Source organism: Ptiloglossa arizonensis, chromosome 2 (genome assembly GCF_051014685.1).
Source record: "Ptiloglossa arizonensis isolate GNS036 chromosome 2, iyPtiAriz1_principal, whole genome shotgun sequence".
Classification (NCBI taxonomy): domain Eukaryota; kingdom Metazoa; phylum Arthropoda; class Insecta; order Hymenoptera; family Colletidae; genus Ptiloglossa; species Ptiloglossa arizonensis.
In genome coordinates, this window is record NC_135049.1 from 9,347,663 (window position 1) to 9,368,169 (window position 20,507).

General features: G+C 42.9%; 2 protein-coding genes across 9 annotated transcripts in view; one reads left to right on the forward strand and one right to left on the reverse strand.

Annotated features, from left to right (window-relative positions):
* On the reverse strand, nucleotides 1–14,042 carry Ena (ENAH actin regulator enabled). 2 transcript variants are annotated; one of them, XR_012991100.1, is made up of 9 exons: nucleotides 13,611–14,042; nucleotides 11,313–11,634; nucleotides 11,019–11,149; nucleotides 10,728–10,789; nucleotides 9,215–10,635; nucleotides 8,934–9,122; nucleotides 8,475–8,727; nucleotides 8,189–8,384; nucleotides 1–8,058 (listed from the first exon to the last, which is right to left on the reverse strand). XR_012991100.1 is itself a non-coding variant. In XM_076304487.1 (8 exons), exons 1-8 carry the CDS (start codon nucleotides 13,613–13,615, stop codon nucleotides 8,356–8,358), a joined length of 2,412 nt encoding a protein of 803 aa, XP_076160602.1. In that variant the 5' UTR covers nucleotides 13,616–14,042; the 3' UTR covers nucleotides 1–8,355. The 2 variants fall into 2 exon arrangements, 1 of the variants encoding a protein (XP_076160602.1); XM_076304487.1 differs by having other exon boundaries at nucleotides 1–8,384.
* Nucleotides 13,071–20,507, forward strand: part of Ash1 (histone-lysine N-methyltransferase ash1) — a 13,055-nt gene continuing 5,618 nt past the window's right edge. Inside the window, exons 1-5 of one of the 7 annotated variants that reach the window (XM_076304484.1) lie at nucleotides 13,071–13,289; nucleotides 15,679–16,067; nucleotides 16,159–16,370; nucleotides 16,490–16,609; nucleotides 16,744–20,489. In XM_076304484.1, the coding sequence (XP_076160599.1) occupies nucleotides 15,896–16,067; nucleotides 16,159–16,370; nucleotides 16,490–16,609; nucleotides 16,744–20,489 (4,250 nt within the window). In that variant the 5' untranslated portion in view covers nucleotides 13,071–13,289; nucleotides 15,679–15,895. Of the gene's footprint in view, nucleotides 13,290–14,556; nucleotides 14,724–14,751; nucleotides 15,243–15,678; nucleotides 16,068–16,158; nucleotides 16,371–16,489; nucleotides 16,610–16,743; nucleotides 20,490–20,507 lie in introns of those variants that run through there. The other 6 variants (XM_076304482.1, XM_076304483.1, XM_076304478.1 and 3 more) reach the window with 6 other exon arrangements.

A 20,507-nucleotide genomic window follows, 5' to 3' on the forward strand; every position in this document is an offset into this window, starting at 1 on the left:
TGTATGTATGTATGTATGTATGTATGTATGTATGTATACATGTTTGTTTGTTTGTATTTACGTATGCATGTTTGTTTGTATTTATGTATGCATGTTTGTTTGTGTGTTTGTTTAATGTATGCATGTTTGTTTGCTTGTTTGTATTTATGTACGCATGTATGTACAGAAATTGCTTCGGGTAAAAAAATGATTATCGATCGCGTTATCGAACGCGAGTGGGAAATGACGAAACGAAACGAATGACTTGGATTTATTTTTCATCGCCGCTTCCGCCACCTGTGATACATAAAATAGCGTCTCACTCGTAATTCTTCCTGTCATACGTGTATTTATTTTCCGGCACATTAATTATAATACACACCATTATAATGGCCTTGGACATATGGTATATTTCTCGACTCGTTTCGTCGGCTTTGCAAAAAACAATGTCGATCCGTTATCGCCCATGCTTTCCTGCACTGCTTAAATAATTGCAATCGTAACAAACACTCTTAATGCTCGCGCGTTAATCTTGCCATATTAAAATTATCCATCTATGATATATATGTATATATATAAATATACATATATTAAATACAATATAAATGCATCTAATACTAGTCGCTTTTCTCGGTTAACTGTTTTCGTACCCCGTGCGAATTCGTACATCCTCGCGTATTCGCGAGCAGAACAGACACACTTCCGCATACACGCGTGCACTCTTATACTTGTTCGCTTGTATACTAATTACTTAGAATGTAATTTTCCAACCCCGAACGAATGCCAATGCTCGAGACCATACCACGAGCGGGCATCCGACGTATCGTTGTTTCAAGAAGACGACGCAATGCGATCGCAGGCTTGTATTTACTATGTAGAGCTTAAAAGCAGCGAAGAAAAAAAATACCTTCGACGGAGTACAAACGCCGGTGAACAATCCTTTCGTAGAAAAATCGTTTACAATTTGGTACGGTGTACTTACATCGAGGAGCGCGTTGAACTTAACGCGACGTCACGGACAAGCGAACGTTTCACGCGCGAATCGTTAGAATGGCACACAGACGACCACAGATTCTATCGATATTCATTTCGCCATGCGCGAATCTGTGACATCACGGTGGTAGCTTCACGCTCATCGTTGTACGTATCTCCATGTAAGTGCGTCACGCGTTTATTCGATCCATGCGTCCGAGACGATCGATCGAGGGGTGAGTTGAGCATCGTGATACGTACGCACAAACATGCATATACAATGCGTAGGAAAGCACAATTCGTTTCAACGAAATTTCCATTTTCCGTTCTCGGTGACGCGCATCATTTCTGACGTTTTCTTTCTTTCTTTCTTTCTTTCTTTCTTTTTTTTTTCGTTAAAAATTTCAAAGGAACCTCGCGCGAGCGAGTGGCTCGTCGCTTAATTGTCTACACGTTCCGTGTTTACCTCGAACACGCCTCTCGTTCAGCTAAATACACATCCGACGTAGGAATAGCAGTCGGTATGAAAGAGTGATAACGAATACTGTCGTATTGGAAGATCGATACGAGATACGAGTTTTCCGCGTTGAAGAAACGTGCGATTCGTAGAAGAGAACGGATCGGTTGTGAAAATAAAACGAATCGCGTACAAGTCGGTATCGTTTGTGCGAAAATATGAACGGGTGCGCGATATCGGTTAGCTTCCGAGAGACGACGCGGGACATCGTATTTTAGAAACGAACAAACTGTAAATGTGTATTCGCGCGCGATGATATCAAAGTACAAGAGTTATTGCAATTGACCGATGATGAACGTGGACGCTGTTACAAACGGTAACACCGCGTACCCTCGTCATAAATTATTACATACATCGAAACGTAAACTTCGGCCGTGCTTATTACCGAGAACATCGCGATTCCGCTCGTCAGTTTTCTTATACGACTAGACAATGTTGCATAGAACGAGATTAAAAATTTAGAGCTGATAATACTTACACAGGTACGCCTAGAATAAAGACGATTATTTCGTTTTATCGGAGAAATTTGACAACGTTTTATCGTGGCCTTCTTAATAACCGCATTAATTCATTAATCAGTCGTTAAAAATCTTTCATACGAAAATGAAAAAGTAAAAAAAAAAAAAACAAAAAAAGGAAAACAAAAACAGGCGTTTGCGCGAAAAACGAACGTTCGCATTTATTCCACGTCATTCGAGTTTACATACGTGTGGATGAAGCGTATTATCGTGTCGTGTCGCGAAATATCGCGAAGTATCGCAAAGTATTGTAACGTATAGTATTGTGTAGTATCGTATCTTATCGTATCGTATCGTATCGTATCGTATCATATCGTATTGTATAGTATTAAATAGTATTGTATAGTATTGTATCTTATCTTATCGTATCGTATCGTATCGTATCGTATCGTATCGTATCATGTCGTATCGTATCGTATCGTATCGTATCGTATCGTATCGTATCGTATCGTATCGTATCGTGTCGTGTCGTGTCGTGTCGTATCGTATCGTATCGTATCGTATCGTATCGTATCGTATCGTATCGTATGGTTTCACATCGTATGGTTTCACATCGTATGGTATCGTATCGTATCGTATGGTTTCACATCGTATAGTATCGTATCGTATCGTTTCGTATCGTACAGTATCGTATGGTTTCGTATCGTATAGTATCGTATTGTATCGTACATCGAATGACGTTGATATTTCCGTTACGGGGGTATTCTGGTCTAGAAGTTGAAAAAAAGGGTGGATTTTTTTTTTAAATTTCATTTTCTTAATGTATATTCCTTCGAAAATTACAGGCCGATTTCAATTTTAAACACACTAGCCGAGATCATCTCAGCCGATTATCGTAAACAAACTAATGCCCGAGGTTAAACAATTCTCGTCTCGTCGACAACACTTCGCTTCATGTATCAGCCAGATCGACCGTTACCAACTTAACTTTCTTCTGCAATTATGTAACTCGCAGACAGTAAACGTCAAGTCGATGTAACCGTACACCGATTTCAGGAAGGTTTTTGATTCGGTTGATTACCTTAACAACGTGTTACCGAGTAAGCTACGTAATTTTGGCTTCGCAAAAAAAATCTGCTTTTATACCTGAGCGATCACCTAACCCTAGAACTTCCAACGGATAGGTTCTTCGAAAAAACTTCAAATCAGATTCACTCGCCGCGAATGAAAAATTCCGTAAAAATTATTTATTGTCGTATACACGTTCAAGTTCCGTATTACGAAGCCGGTGTTGCTACACGTTAACAGGGACTGTGCGCAAAAATAAGAAAACGTTTTACGCGTTGCGATATCAAAATGGCGACATTCGTGCGAGACGTACCCTGCACGCTTTGGGGCCCAGTGTAGTGTTTCGCATTTTGGCTCGTATTGCAACTGTTCTCGAGCATCACTCTGACCCGTTTCTGCGCATTGTCCCCTACCGGTTGGGCCCGGGTTTCGTCGGGCTAAATGGTACGGTTTAAATGACGTACACTCTAAGAACAGAAACAGACGAGGTGGGGATCCTCGTAACTTGCAGCCGGAACTACGCACACAAGACTTGTGCGCAGGTACAGGAAGTACCGCCAATATGAGGCCCCTGTCGGCTGAACTCGATGGCGTCACCCTTCTACTGTGATTCGAAAAGGGAACATGCCACATAGACCGAAGAAGAACACTATCGTGCCCTTACGGATCATCAGAATTCGTGAGTACCATCGTGTCATTCTAACAATGACAGCCATCGTGAATAAAAACAAAGAGGTGTCTAAGTGGACATGAAGAATGGCCTGATGAAATTGTTCAAAATAATCGACGTCATCCGAGAGACTCGAAGAGAGCTGTAGGAGTTGGTATGTGAAGAACAACACCAGCTCTTACGACCCTAAGCCAACTTCCGGAAGAAGGTTCCTGGAAAGGGGGGCCAGAGCCAGTCTATCATCTCAGACCTCCCCTCCCCCTCACGAAAAAGAAGTGAAGGAAATTAATAGAAAAAGAATATTCTTGCAAGAGCAAAGCAACGAATTAGTTAAAAATCAAATTGAAAAATGATATTCAGAGATTACAGGATTGCAGAAAAGTGTTATACATGCTTTAAAAAATTCAACTGGAAAAACACTAAACACAAGTTTAGCTGAAGATGCAGAGTCAATGGGAAAAAGAAGATGGTATCGATGTGTAATGGGACAGATGAAGTAATAGTTTATCGAAATTAATACAGAAACATTCGGTAAATACTGTACTCTACCAGTCTTGTTTAACATCAGAAGAATCAAGCTCCGATTAATCCCACGTTGGTACTTCATTTTATAGTATCATTTTATTTTACAGATTAATGTAAATCGATACAAATTTAATATAAAAACGCGTGCTATTACGATTACAAAGTACAAAATACTTAAATATCGTAAAACTTTTCGAAAAAACAATTTTTTTTTTTAGGACAAATGTGTAAAAAAAAAAGAAGTATGGATTCGAGAACCTCCTCTCCCCCCTCCTACCCGCGTTAGGTTTCCGCGTGACAGCAAAGGTTCTAGGGTTAAAGGATAGGTCTCAATATATAAAAATTCGAAATACCTTATCTCGTGAGATACTCCAAGTGTTGCACCTTGCATCATTTCTTTTTGTAATTTTTATAGACGACCTCCCTCGAATCTTCTCAACAGCCACCACATTAATATTTGTGGATAATCTCAAACTTTTTACGAAAATAGAAAATCATGCCGATCATTCGGCATTACAAGCACATCTTGCAAAATTAACACATTGGTGTAAATTCCACAGGTTGCGTTTGTACGAAGCTACTACTATTTAAATGACACACCACTAATTGTAATTACATATGTTATTGGAACGTATACGAATGTTATTGGTCCAATAACGTATAAAAATTGTTATTGGAAATGCTAACGAAGCACTTGGCTTCATTCCTCGACATTGTCGTGATTTTCGCAATCCCCTAACCCTCGAAACACTGTTTAATGCTTTTGTGATCTCTCACCTGGAATATGCTAATGTCATCTTGTCACCTTGTACAGTGACTGATATTATTGCTATAGAGCGAATACAACACAGATTTCTTTGTTACGTGTCTAGGCTTCTTGGTTGTAGTATGCACAGGTTTGACCATAATTATGAGCCAATTTTTAGACAAATGGATATGTACACGTTAAAAAACTGGAGAAAAATAGCTGACCTCATTTTCTTCCACAAAATTGTAAATAATACGAATGAGTGTTCCCTGTTAAGTCAACTAATCAATTTTAACGACCTTACAAGAGTTCTACGTAGAACTTTTGTCTTTCGGACTATTTTTATTAGAATCATCCAATTATCTATCCACATCAATGTATTAAACAAACCGTTAAACGACTTTAACAGATTAATCATTAGGCTCGTTAACTCACTGTAAATAGCATATTCGTCGTAGTTTTTATCGATTTATAAATGTATAAAATAGAGCTTCTTGCTCGTAAATGCATTAAATAAATAATTTAAAAAAACGTGTGCTGGCACAAAGATTTGCCTGGATTCGTAAGGGGATTTCCAATTGTAACCTTATGAGTTAGTTTTCCATAAGCAACGACAGTCTTAGTTGAGTTTCAGTCTCAGTCGTGAAAAACACAGTGTATATTGCAAAATAAAAATATCGTGCATTGTATAATAAATTGCTCAGTTTGTTTTTTGGTAGTTTTGGATAAAAATTGATAAAAAGGGACAAAATGGACGAAAGCAGGACTTACTCGTGCCAACAGGTAAAAAACTTTTCCACGAAAATCAATATACCAACGAGGAAAAAATTTGATTGCGTCAAGCACGTGGGGCGAAAAGTTACAAAGTAAAGGAGATTTGCAAACAGTGCAAAAGAGATGTAAAATTCTCGTAAGCAAGTCGTGGCTTGGTATACAAACTTGCTATGCAATGTAAATGTGGAGTACAATATATAAACTCGTGTCCGCTTGTAAACAAATGTTTCGAAACAAATCACCGTTTAATGATGATTATGAGACTCCAAGGCGTTAATTTATTTTGTGGATCGATGAATAGATGCAAACGACTTTCAATTTCAATGTACCGTACTTGCCTTGAAAAAATTTATTCTGAGGCTTCTATTGTTCATGATTGTGCAATTTCAACAGTTGTTGAAGACGAGATGAAAAGAAACGAAGAAGCCGGAAACGTTGCAACGTTGAAACTTGAAAACGGAGAGGCTTCAGTTCTCTATTTGGAATTTTGATACTTATTGAAAAGCACGATAAAAAAAAAAGTAATTCGTCGAGTTATTGTCATAACAGATCTTAGAAGTTACAAAACCTATTTACGAAGAGTTATCCTGGATAGAATAAGAATAATAAAGTGTGTGAGAACGGAATACCAACGAATCATTGAATTCCATGATTTGGACCTTTTTACCAATGCAGAAACATTCAAGATTTGCGTATAAATAGCAACCTTCTTAGCTGTTTGTATTTTAAACGAGGAGTTCTGCAATATTCTGCGAATATTCAGAGAAATAGAATTAATAGTAGAAAAGCAGGCAGAAATTTGTACTGCTGAAAGAAGAAGATATATTATATAGCCTGGAATGACGAATTGGTCGTAGATATTCATTTTTCACTTTGGTACGACAGAGAGCAGTAAACAAAACAGAGATTTTATTTTGATGTCAAATTTTATACGCATTTTTCTCTAAACCTAATTTTTCAAACAGTCGACACGATGTCTCAAAATTTATTTGATCGATTGAGTTTAAAAAACACATATCTATGGCCTGGTATTCAAGTTTGAATACCAGAATTATTAAAAAATATTAATGTTTACAATTTTTTTTTTTTTTTTTTTTTTGATATTTGCTGAACGCAAAAAAGTAGAAAACGTGATATTTCAAGTAAAGATTTGGACTTCAAAGTGACAGGGATCACAACTGTATCCAAAATAATTAAAATGCTTTTTGGTTCGTTCGTTTTAGACGAGTAGAACGAACAAGATGTTGGTGATCTCTGCACCAGTTGATATTTTTCGACAAAAAAATATCCTGTATTTTTAAAACCTTAATAAATATGTGTCCGAACACTCAAAATCGTACAGTTTACCGATTGGTAGATAAAAATTCTCAAAAACGAGTAAAAACAAAAAAAATCGACGACTAGACCAGAATGCCCCCGTTAATTGCGATAAATGCCAATAAGCCGATGCAGATCGACGTATATATTTATACGACTATATTATAGGTACATAGAATATATTTGAATTGCAACGTTAATTTTCTCATTTTCTGTGAGAATCGTACGGGAGACGATTTAAAAAAAAAAAAAAATAGAAAAAGCATATAAAAACGGAGAGTAAGAATGTACAGTATCGGTAGGAAATACGATCGCTCTGTCGTGCATTGGATTTGTGATTCGTAGCGATTCAGGCTGCGTAAAATAGAAAATCGATATACGTAAACCGAATAAAGTGTGCGTCGATTCTCGAACCGTTCGAAAATCTACCTGTTCAAAATCGTGGCAGTCGATCATCGATGACCATATTTTGTATTCTATTCCCTATTTTTTCATCGATCGTCGAAACCTTTTTTTCTTTTTCTTTTCTTGGAATGTATCGAGCTGTGCGTATTAATGTAATCTGTACACGGATGTGGTGTGGTATATGTACGAAAGACTCGAAATTGATGTAGATATGGGAATTCCGATTTTCAAGCTAACCTTGGAAGTGCGCGCGCAACGTGAATTCAAAAGGGAACCGGAAATGAGCGTTTCGAAAAATGAAACGCGTACGAATTGGATGATGCGCGTTTTTTATTTATTTATTTTTTTTTTCCTTTTTCTTTAATCCCAGTTTAAACGCGTCTTGGACTAGAGGAATCTTTTCGGAAATCTTTACTCGTTTCCGGCTGTATCGAATTCGATCGATATTTACATAAAAACGCGGTGTCTTTAATGGTGGGTGGGATCGACGTTAACTTACCCATAGTTTTAACTAGGTATAATACTTGACCGAATAAAGAGCACGGCAATCGTTAGCGATAAACGATAAGTTGTACGATTCCACCGAAGATAAATACGCATTGAAACGTAGTAGGTGATCCGAAATCTGTTGTGCGTCGAATTGGCAGAATTAGAATCGATTTTATCCAAAAGTCGATGTTGCTTACCACTGGTTCAGTAAACAACGATAGGATACGGTTCGCTTAGAACGCTAGGTTATATTATAACGTACTTACGCACAAACGTGTCTGATATACACGGGGTATAACTTCACTCCATTCTCGCGAATACGTAGTAAAAAAACCTGTGTACGGCTGTCGATGTGATCATTTCGGCTGATCTACGCGATAGTAGAATTCTCCTTTTCTCTCCGTTGCGTTCGAAACTGGTCCACGTCGCATCTTTATCTTCTACTCAGTTCCGCTCTGACCGCTGAAAATCGAGAAACGAAAGATCAGTAAGTATATTTCAAAAAAAAAAAGAAAAGAAAAAAATTCCATTCGGTTTATCTCGTACTCGTACCGTCTACGATCTCCTGTTTCATCTTTTGAAATTCTTTGCGAACTTCCTTGATGATCTCCGCCTTAAACACGTCCATTTCTTGAGCGGTGAGCACGACTCCGTCGTTGACGCCGTTTACTTTGAGGAGTGTATCCTCGGAAGCAGAACCAAACCTCTTGCGTACAGATTTCGGCGACTCGGCACCGTTTGAAAATTTATTGTTCGACGAATTGTTTTTGTCCCACGACTTCTTGTCGGGCGAACTCTCGGGTTCCTGTGGAAATAAAACCGGAGAACTCTTAATACACGCACCAATAGCCATTTCCTTACTACTGAGTCAACACGATTGCATCGTACGAAGGATTGCAGAGCACAACCCTACGCCCTTTACAATTATCGTTCGAACGGTAGCATCAACGATAACGGTATAATCGTTGCTCGTGTGATAACTATAACAAAAAAAAAAACAAAAAAACATACCTGTGGCTGTTCCGGTTGTTTCTTTTCGACAGCGGCCCGTCTACGCGCCAAAGTTTTCGCCATCTCGTCCATCATGGAAGCCATACCGCCACCCCCGCCCCTTCCTAACGTACCGTAATTTCCACCGCCTCCAGCGCTTCCGCTGCTACTGGTACTCGAACCACTGTTCTCCACCGGTTGTTGCGTCGTCTGAAACAGGACGAGAAAGAGCGAGCGATCAGTCGAGAAAAAGCCAACTAGATGGAAAAGAAGGATACGATTCAAGATGGTACAATACGAACCTGTTTTTTTTTCAACCGAGCCGCTTGAAGAGCAGCAGCCAACGAATTGATATCCGGAGGCGGATCGTTGTTACCAGCGGAAACCACCGATCCGGTAGAACCGGACCCGACAAGGGTTGGATTAAGATTGATAGTGTTCGCGTTAGGCGCGGGTGGTGGTGGAGGTGGTGGAGGAGCGGCTGGACCAGTTAACGGTACCATAGGCGGCGGTTGGGGACCACCGTTGCCAACAGGGACATAAACATTGGTGTTTGCCGGTGGTGCATGATGGGCGTTGTTAGCAACAGCCGGGCCGCTATTGCAACCGGCGCCACTGTTGCTGCTGTACTGATTCACCGAATTTGGCGGTGTTCCGTACGGATTCGTGACACTCGTGACGGCCTGTTGTACTTGGCTCGTGCCGTACTGCGCCTGTGTCTGCGCCTGAGATACAACACTGTACTGAGACTGATTCGGTTGGCCGACGTTAACACCGACCCCAACCGCGACTCCGACTCCGTACTGACCGGTCGTTGTTGCACCGCTACTGGTGTACTGACCGATCGAATTGCCGCTTCCATATTGGTTACCACCGGTACCGCCACTACCACCACCGCCACCACCGCTGGAACCACCGCCTCCGGCGCCACCGCCGCCGCTGCCACCGCCACCGCCGGCGCTGTACTGATTCGTTTGTCCCGGTTGTCCGCTCGGATACGGGCTGCCAACTTGACCGTTGTTACCGTAAAAGTTATTCTGATTTCCAGAGTTGTACTGACAGGGACTCTGTCCAACGACGGTAGCGCTCGCGTACTGATTACTGTTCGGTGCAGCGCCGAACTGATTCCCTTGATTGCTACCGTAAATCGATTGAGCTTGCGGCTGATTGGGTAGGTTCGATTGGGACGACGGAGACTGCGCGTACTGATTCATCATCATCGGCGGAGGTGGTACCGGTGCGTTGAAATTCATCATTGCAGGCGGACACGGTGGAATCGTCGCCGCGTTTGGGGGCTGAGGGGGTGGTATCGGGGGTACACCGCCGCTGGACATTTGTCCGGCAACCGTTCCTATTCCGGTGACTGGTTGTATCGACTGCATTACGGATTGTTGTTGCGGCTGCGGTGCTGGCGGTGCCGACGATGTTCTGTGATGACCGGACTGTTGTTGCTGCAACGGCTGTTGCTGCTGTTGTTGCACTGGATGCTGTTGCTGCTGTTGCTGTTGCTGCTGTTGTTGTTGCTGCTGCTGCTGCTGTTGTTGATGTTGCTGCTGTTGTTGCGGAGGCTGAGGTGGTGCCGATGGCTGTGGCTGTTGTTGTACAGCTTGTTGCGGCGACTGTTGTTGCTGTTGCTGTTGCTGTTGCTGCGATGGCGGTTGTTGTTGCTGTTGTTGAGCCGCGAGAGGGCAACTCGGAGAGATTGCGTTTGGACTGTTGGTCGCTGCAAAGGAAAACAACAACGGGGCAATATTTCCTCGATTTCCACGGGTTTCCATCGAAACGTTACTCCATCGATACACGCAGACACGATACCTTGACTTTGTTGAGACATTCTGCGTTCTTGGATAATCGCCACGTCTTCCCTGGTCATGGTTCTGTAAACGATACCGATGCAACAGTTTCTTTAATCGTTCGCTTTCATCTTGCGCGGTGCACGTACACAGAAGTGGATCGCAAAGTGGGAAAAATAAACGACGGTCAACGATACACTCTCCAGCAAACAACCGATACGGTAAGAATGACGCGGAGTATCATCGTCGACCGTCCGTGTAACTCGAACCGTATCAATTCCTCTGAAGAATACTCGGAACAAAGAGAACGAACCTGTACCCCATATCTTCGTCGTATTGAGCGTTACTCTGTTGTTGCTGTTGTTGAAATATGGGTTGTTGTTGCGTGGTCGAGCCGATTGCCGGGGCAAGGCTTCTCGATATGTTGCTCCCATTGCTCAGCACCTGCGTGAACCGTGAACCGATTATTAGTAGTAAACCAGGTACGTGTCCGGATCGACGTTCATCGACGGCTGATCCAGAATCGAGAAGACGCGCAAGTACGCGCGTAACAACACACTATACACGTAATTTCCCGATGTATCTCTTTCTCACGGTTTAAACTCACATCGAGCGCTTGCAGCATCGCTCTGGCAAATGCGTCGGCGTCGTCCTTACTGGAGAAATTCAGACCGTATACTTGCTTGTTATCTCGCCATTGATGAAACGTGGCTGTCGCCTGATTGTATTTCAATCCCTTGAGGATCGCGCAGTTGATGACGATTTCGTGATCCTGCAACTTTCTCCCCACCACGCGAAACGTATTGTTCACTTGATGATGGTACAACTGAACTTTGGAAAGTCCCGAGGAGCTGCCACTCGGTACCCATTTCTTGTTAACGTCATCGTACACCATTACCGACGCACGAGCGGACGATATGCTCACTTCGCTGAAACAAAGAGAAACAAATGTGTCCGTTACGTGTTTAGAGAGCTTACCATATTTCAAGTAACCGTGTGGATTCGTTCGCGGAGGATTATCAGAACGTAACGAAGAATTGGCAGGTACCAGAATCGGTAATCCCCCGGAAGGGATCCCTGCGAGTATCGTTTTCTCGTGTCGTGGTTCATTTCGATCGTCGATTTCGTCTATCGTTCGTCACGGTTCAAAATTCCACGCGATCCGAGAATTTTGACGGAATTTTCTCGCGCCACGGATTCGTCGGGCAAAGAACTCATGAATTCCGTGGAAAAGGCTGTTACGCTCGGTGTCACTTTCACCGTGCGCGGACCACGTTAAAACAGCACGACGGATCGCTCGCGAAACGAGAACAGAACGAAGCGGAATACGAAAAGATACTGGCCACTTCCTCCTTCGCTCGGTGTGCGATCACACCGAGCCGAGCAAGCGGTTCCACGATAACGGCCACGGTTAAATCCGCGACACGGGTTACGATTTTTCGAATCCCTATTCGCGTCCCAGTCGAGAGTCTTCTCCGTCCACATTTATATTCCAAGAAGAAAGAAAGAAAAAAAAAAATATATATATATATATATATACGTGTATATGTATATATACGAACGATTACACGAGATTACGAGGATAGGAATACCACGAGGCGATACTATTGTTTGATTTCCAGCATTTGTCTCGGTTCGATTTCGTTCAATATAGAGAAACTTCGAGAGATGCAATTTAATCGCGATCGTCGTAAAACGAAGAGAACAACAATATTCTTTTCACTCGTTAGATAGACGTACGCGTTTCGTTTCCTGTGTTATTCGAGCAAGCAAAGTATGGTAGACGCACGTATCTACGTATTTCGTGTCATTACTGTATGCCTCTACCCTATACCTCTACATTACCGACTTCGTCCTTTCTTACACCCTTCTTCCCTTGATTCGCTAAAATAACAAACGCCCCGAGAATCCAAATTTACAACGTTAGCGTGGCTAAAATGCATCGTCGAGTCAACGAACGTACAATTGGTTATAAATACGGTTGAAATAATTTTAAATAAAAATCCGAGTATGGATGGCTCGTATATGAATCATAATGTGACTCACGAATCGACACGGAAGTGTTATCGGGTGAATTCATTGATAATTGAAAGCGATGTTTTTTCCACGAAAAGTGAGATGCGTCGTATCGGATGAAATCAAGAAAAACGATCGAGATAACTCGAGAAAAAATACGTTCCTTGACGAATCATCGAGGAAAACGTGAGACGAATTTTTGTTCGCGGGAGAAATTGTGAAATACGCGCGTGCGTGAGAACCAATATCTCGTGTAACATAAACAAACGTGTGACGTGCAATTTTCGCTTACTCGCGTGTATATACGTGCATACGCAAGTCGAGTTTGGATAGGAGTCGAAGGATTTGGAAGGAAGCATGTACGCGAGCGTCGCCTCGATGCAAAAGAGACACGGAACGAGCAAAGAGAGAAGGAAACGCGGATCGCGTTTACGATACACAAAGACGCTGAAACGTGAGGCGCAAGGCGCGAGACTCGAGACTCGAGACTCGGACCGATCCGAGGAATATCGGAAAACGAGAACGAAAGGGGACCGACGAACGCGTGAAAGAGACGCTCGAATGAATGGTAAGGACGAAACAGGGCAAGGTAAAGTAACTGGACGCGTTTCGAAAGATTCGATGAAAAATCGTTACCGAAGCCCTGCCCCTCGTATCTAGTTGTAGATAGATTCTCTTGAAAAACACCGAAACACTGTTGTAGATATCGAAGGAAAGTGGAAAGATCGGAGTCCGAGTACAAAAGAAAATTCTCAACTATCGGACGAGTTCGCATGTTGCCCGAGGCATAAACAATAGTCAAAGACAAAAAGAAATGCTCAAACCCACGGACTCGACTCGACTCGACTCTCTCTTTCTTTCGATGCTGTGTCGTGTACATGGAACTTACTTCATGTTTGTTTGGCTTGGAAGCGTATGCTATGCCTTCATGCAAGCCGTATTTCTGCTTCTGCACAGTATATCACCGATTCCATGAAAACACGCAAGATTCGGACAGGATTTGCGGTAGTTCGACATAAATAACGTACAGCACTAACACCACCCCGACACCCTGCCTATGCACCTCTGGTCAGCCATATTGCCGACTCCGGGTCCGTATTCCTACCACCCTTCGTCTTGATGCACATGTGTACCTAGAGGGTACACTCGAATCGCGAGCGTTAGTACGCTCTGCCATTTTTCCGCGTCTCCTTCCGTGTCCTGCGTTTCATTCATCCCGTTGAAAATCGAACGTTTCGAAATTGTGACCGATATTGATTGTACCGTGATCCGATCGATTATTTTTGACATAATTTTTGTGACAAAAGACGTCTCTCCGTCGCTCGTGGTATAACAATCCTGACCAACGATAATTATTACATAATTGCAAGATCGATTATCGATCTAAAGTTTATTAGAAAAAATTTATTATCGATTTATCGAGTATCGATCGATAAATTTGAGTAAAGTAACTAAATGATCTCTTTCGTTCGAGTAGTCAACGTTCGAAGACGCGCGTTTGCAAGAGTTAAAATAAAAAGTAAAAAAAAATGTAAAGAAAACATTTTACCCCATCAAGACCCACTATGTACGATAAGATTAACAATTATATAAACAAATATATAGATTTTCTTTTTAAGTATTTTCGAAACACGATATATTTCATTATGAAAATAGATTCCGATCGATGGAAAATGCGTAATATATCGTTTTCGCTACATTTACAAAATAAAGTACGTGATAAATGTAGGGTAAAATTTTGTATGTGCCGCTGTACCAACGTAACGGTAGGATTCCACGTTAGATGGCGCGGCAATTTGAGGTTTACTTGAATACTCGGGAGTTTCCACGGGTCCAATCGCCGACGCACCTGGCGCATCGACCGAGAAACAGAAACAGCTGTACTTTCGAAGCAACTTGGAGAATTTCGTTGGTTAATCGTCAATCTGGAATCGTTTAGATCTTCGTTGCGTTATTCGTGGGATGCGGAGTAAGGAGGTCTCAGGGTATCGTGTCTGTCATTGTACGCGTACTTGCCTACTCCTAGCTTCACCACTTTTTACCGCTTTAGGCGCTCGCTTCGACGATAACGTGCTTGCCTTTTATTTTTCTGATTTCTGCGATCCGGAACGTTTCTCCCCCTTTCCTCTGTCCTTCTCATTTTCTCCCTATTTCCCCTCGCACGTTCTCACTGTCTCCCTTTCTCTCTATGCTTCTGGTTCTCTGTGTCTCTGTCGCGTTCTCCCTCTCTCCTATTCTGTGTTACTCCAAGATCTCTGTGTGCTTCATCGACGATGTAAACAGAGCGATAGGTTTTGGATAAAATTCTTTTTTTCTTATCGTATTTACCGTGTTGTTTACTCGTCCATTGCCATTATTATTGCTGTTGCTGTTGCTACTGTTGTAGCTGCAACTGGTGCATACACGAAAGCGACGCGCTCGTAGCTAAAATACGCGCGCATTGAGGAGCAACATTTCTTCGATGACGTTGCCTTTGATCGTTAGTAACGATTCCTGGTGTAACAATTATACCAAGAGGAAGGTATACATACTTTTTCAATGATCGTGTTTTCCCTCTTGATGCTCGTTTTCCGTGCGAGGTTATACGCAAGCGTTCTCCCGCGCTTTGAGAATACAGGTTTGGAGCGTGAAAAATATCCAATTGGAATTCGAGTTGAATGGCCTTATGTCGTAAGAATTGTGTTTTTGACAAAAAATTCAATTAAATTTCTCAGTATTGTGCTACTTTATAGAAGTAAAAGCGTCTAAATAACTCAGATGGGATCAGATTTGGTTTTATGTATTGTGGCTTTGACGACAAAAAACTTCTACTGTCCTCTTTCAATTTTGTGTCAGATTGCTTTATTTGCATCTTGTCTTTGCTATCCTATCCGCTGATAAATGATAATACCATAGAATGTTTCAATGACACCAGAGATTAACAACTGATAATTATATTTTTATATTTATTTTTACAGCTATATCGTTATGAATAAGACATAATCGTATCTAAAAGGAACCGTGAATAGGAATTGGAGAGTAAATATGGGAATTTCACCGACAAGCACAATGTTTAAACATTGAACATATTAGAATAGATATGCTGCGTTCAATTACAAAAGGAGTTGTATAACGAACAAAATCATAAGGAATGGTATTCTATTCGCTCCTATTGGATGTTAGATAAGCCAAAAAATGTCTGGTGATTCAGGATGGAGCGCCGTTATTCACCATCCTTCGGAATTAGAACTACAGAATTGGAATTGGGAAGAAAACGATGGGGAGCAGGAAAGAGAGCTCCCGTCGACTGTTGACATGGATGCCATAAAAGGTGGAGGTAGCTGGGATCCAACCACCGAACCTAATGGTAACAATTACGTAACTGTTTTACCCAATAGTTTGTAATAACTTTTTGTATATACGTATGCTGTATCGGGCAAATTCTTTGCATGCATTAGGAACAGATTCGGTCGACTCTGAAGAAGATTCTGATTCCGACGACGAAAGTTCTGGTGGTACAGAAGGTAGTTGTTCTTATTCGGATTCGAATTCAGACTCGGACGACGAGAGCAGCGGCGAGGAAGAAGAGGAAGATACAGGGTCGAATTCAGATTGCACATCCGAACACAGTGAGCAAACATTTTCCATTCAAGAGACAAATTTTGAATCGGTACGTGTATTACACTTTTAGCTGGATGTTATATAAACAGTGTCATACTCTCTTTAAATTATTTCATTTTGCTCCATTAACTTAGCAACGAATCGGTCGAAATTGTAATTGCATTGCAGGGAGCGCTTAAATTAAAGATCACTATGAAAGGACCGAAAAAAGAGGATTCAGAAAAGGCAAAGTGCGAAAAGAATAGAAGAAACGCGTCGAAAAAAAATAAAGCGAATTGTGAAGCAAAGGTAAATTGTTTGTGTAGTTATAAGCGTGAGTCGTTGAATCATAGAAGTATGGATGACTACGTTTTCTTTGAATATAAATATTCAAAGGTTGTTGGTATATTTATATTTAACCAGTTGCTCTCTATCCTGTTTAGTCCTCCGAATGTAGTAGCGACGATTCAGATTCCTCAGAAAGTCGTCTGCCTTCGCATCATTCGCAACAGCAACATCAACAAACGCAACAGTCTCAACAACAACAACAACCGCAACAGCAGCAGCAGCAACAGCAGCAGCAGCAGCAGCAGCAACAAGAACAACCGCAGCAGCAGCCGCAGCAACAACAGCAACAGCAGCAGCAACAACAACAACAACAACACCCACCGCTTCAGGAAATCAATCAAGAAGATTTGGCGGCTATTTTACCGGATCAAGAGCACGAGGACGCTCCGTTTGACGGTTTCGAGGATTCGGAAAGTGGTAGACTAGTCTCGAAAGCTATCGAACGAATGTCGCTTGGAGCCGATTCGGATACGAGCGAGAACGGTGACCAGAATCCTGTACCTGTATATAGTTCCACTTTGCTACAACAATTTGTCGAGAAAACGGCTCTGTTGTCAGAACCGCGAAAAAGGCGAAGTAAAGTGGGAAAAAGATTAAACGATTCGGAATACCCTTGCGTTTCAAACGTGTCACCGGACTCGGGGATTCAATCGGTAGATAACAGTCCGCTACACTTGGCAATTAGTCCGGCAAGTCCACCGGCTCCAACGCAATCCCCGATACAGTCTGTGGTACCCAAGCCGGCGGTGAACGTAGATCGTGTTTTGTACCCACCGAAACGAAAACCCGGCAGGCCAGCGAAAACTGTATCGACGCAACCTCGCGGCCCAGGTAGGCCAAGACTGAAGCCAGAAATTGCGGAAAAGATCGAGAAGATCGAGAAAGTGGAAAAGACCGAGAAAGTAGAGAAGAACGAGAAGAACGAGAAAAAGGAGTCTATGACGTTGCAACAGCAAAAAGTCTCGAAGGAGGAACCGAATAAGAGGGGGAAAGCGAAATCGGTGCAACATAAAACCGTCCCACCCAGGGAAGGTAAAGAAGAAAAGAGCGAATCGACGAAAAAGTTAAGGGACAAGCCTGCGGGTCAAAAGAAACGCGGCTGCAACACTTCCAAACAATTCTCCCAGGGGAGGATAAGCGGGAAGAAAAATAACGGAAATTCTCCGACGCGTGTCAAGTGCATTAGTAGAACTGTTACGAGTAAATACGGGAAGGAAATAATTCAATGCGACGGCAGAACGTACAAGAAGGTGAAGAAAGATAAGCCCGGAGTTGGTAATAAAACGATCGCCCCGTTACGGCGACAGAAGCAATCGTATTGCGAACGAATGACCAACGATAGGAAACCGCTCAATTCGAGTAAGAGAAGCTTGAAAGAGAATAGAAGTAATTCCGGTCCCTTGACCAAGAGACAGACTTCGTTGAAAAAAAACGTCACGCCGGTTACGCGACGCGTGTTAAAGGAAAACAAGAATAGTAAAAAGGCAACGACCGCTTTCGAAACGAACGGCGTTGGCGTACAAACTCTGATCTCTTTACCGGTTGGCGAAGTATTGAAAGCGGAGAATGTCGAGAACGTGACCAACAAATGCGACAAGGCGACACAACCTATACACAATCATTGTCACAAACACCATCACCACAAACATCGCCGACGGTTGTTGCTACCGCCCAAGAATCCTATACGCATCGATCCATGTATTATCGAAGAACTGGAAAAATTGATCGAAGAATTTGCCAGATCGTGCAGCCTGGGACGGAACAACGCGAACGTCGGTTATTCCGAATTACCTCAGATCTTTCGCGTGAAGAAATTAACGAAGAAAAGGAAAGGTGACGTTACAGCGAGCGAAGATCAGAAACTGAAGAGACGTTCGAAGAAAGAAAAGATACTCTCGGGAACGGACTCGAGGAGTAACACGAACGCGAATGCAAATTCGAATCCGAACGAACAACGGTTACCGTTGAAGAAACGACATTACCACGTGTCCAGCCCACACAGTTCTCAAAGCTCGAACGCAAGTTGCACCGACGCTACCACGAACGAAACCAACTCAACCGAGAGTCATATAGAGGAGGCTATCGAAGCTACGATAACGAGATACGGTGGCAGTTCCGCTTCTTCTTCTCAAGAGGACGCCGTACCGGTTACCCCGAAAAAGAGACACAGGGACAACGAGAACGCGAGCATCGACAAATCGAGCGCAACGTGTTCCGAATCGTTGGAAGAGAAACCGTTGAATCAAACGGAAATACAACCACGTCGTAAGAAGAAGATCGTCAAGGATCTTCGGGTAACGGTCACGAAACTTCCCGCGGAGAGTGGGCACACCGGTTTCGAAAAAGCCGAGAAAACCGACAGAGTCGAGAAATCGGAAAGATGTTCCAACGACTTGAAGAACTTGAAGAGTCACGCGGAAAAGAGCGGCGGTAGAACCGAAAGAGTGATTACGGAGAAATTAACGAAAGGTGATAAGAATCAAACGGACAAGCTTGAGAAGAGCGAGCACGTATCACCGGAACACGTTCGTTTGGAAAAGAACATAAAGGTCGACGCGGCGGAATTTCACCTGACCGAAAGTTACGACGAAATTGAGACTACGAACGAAAGTAAACCAAGCCAGGACAACGATGCTGGCTCGGATCTTCCCAATCCCTTGAACTCTACAGCTGTCCTGGTCTTGGCTAAGAAAAAAATGAGGCGACGCAAGGCCATCAACCGCACCGGTTTTCCGACACTAAAGAAGAAGAAGAAGAAGAAAAGATCGTTGAACACGAGCGAGACATCGACCGAGGCGTCAACGAGGGTAACCTTGCCTATCGACGACACCGTGGACGATGCCGACGAGTCTCGAAATTTGCCAAAAGAGGGATCCGAAGACTCGGCAATGGACAACAAAACGACCGTGTTGAGCGCCGAGATACAACATTCGTTCTCTTCGAGCGAACCAACCAACGAACACGAGAACGAGAACGGCAACGTCGCTCAAAACCGAGTTTCGTCGAAAGCAACCGAGCCGAACACACAGGAGGATTCGAGTTCGTCGAAGCAGGAAGGGAATTCGTCCAGTCGTGCTCGTTCGAACGAAATCACGGAATCTCGATCCGGTCAATTGAGAGTTAGAAAGGATCTCGTCGAATCGGAGAACGAAAACAACGCACCGAACAAATTGTGTCCCGTTAAGTTTGAAAAGATTCAGGATTCGAGAACGTACGATGAAAACGCGCCTCTGGAGGAATCTCTGGAGAGATACAACACGAGTCAACAGCAACGCGTCGTCGAGCTGAACGAAGAGAACTCGAGAAATCTGGAACGCGCGAACACTCAGGCGAACATTAAAACGGAACACTCGGGATCGTTCAATGGGAATCAGAAGAAACGACGCGGCTCTTCGAGTCCTTGTAATTTCGCTTCGAGGAACGTGAAGCGTTTACGCAGCGCGGGATACGATACGGAAAACGACAGTCTGTCCGGTACCCATGTTCTTCACGGTGATAACGAGGTCGGGAAGCATTTAAGTTCAACGCATGCCAGAAAGAAACAATCCAGATGGAAGAAACGTTACCTGCAGGGTGGTATACTACACGATTGCGGTAAAACTTGCGAGTCGAAAACGCGCGGTAGCGGTAGCAGCATCGACAACAATGCTACCCCTGGAAAGAGTAAAGTTGTGTGCGAAACAAACGAGTCTGCGTCCGCGACGCTGTTGACCGCCTCGTATCAATGCGGTAAGCTTCTACGTCAGAGAAAAATGCCGTTTCAGTTGCCGTACGATTTATGGTGGTTACATACGCAGTCCAGACTACCCAGCAGGGAATCGGTACCGTCGTGGAATTACAAGTAAGGGATCGATCGATG

Bases quoted from the DNA above. Each gene is read 5' to 3' on its own strand.
- Ena (XM_076304487.1), bottom strand. The intron at 9,123-9,214 runs GTTCGTATTGTA...GTCCTGTTTCAG, and splicing joins CTCGGTTGAAAAAAAAACAG to ACGACGCAACAACCGGTGGA. The intron at 8,385-8,474 runs GTACGAGTACGA...CTCGATTTTCAG, and splicing joins GAAACAGGAGATCGTAGACG to CGGTCAGAGCGGAACTGAGT.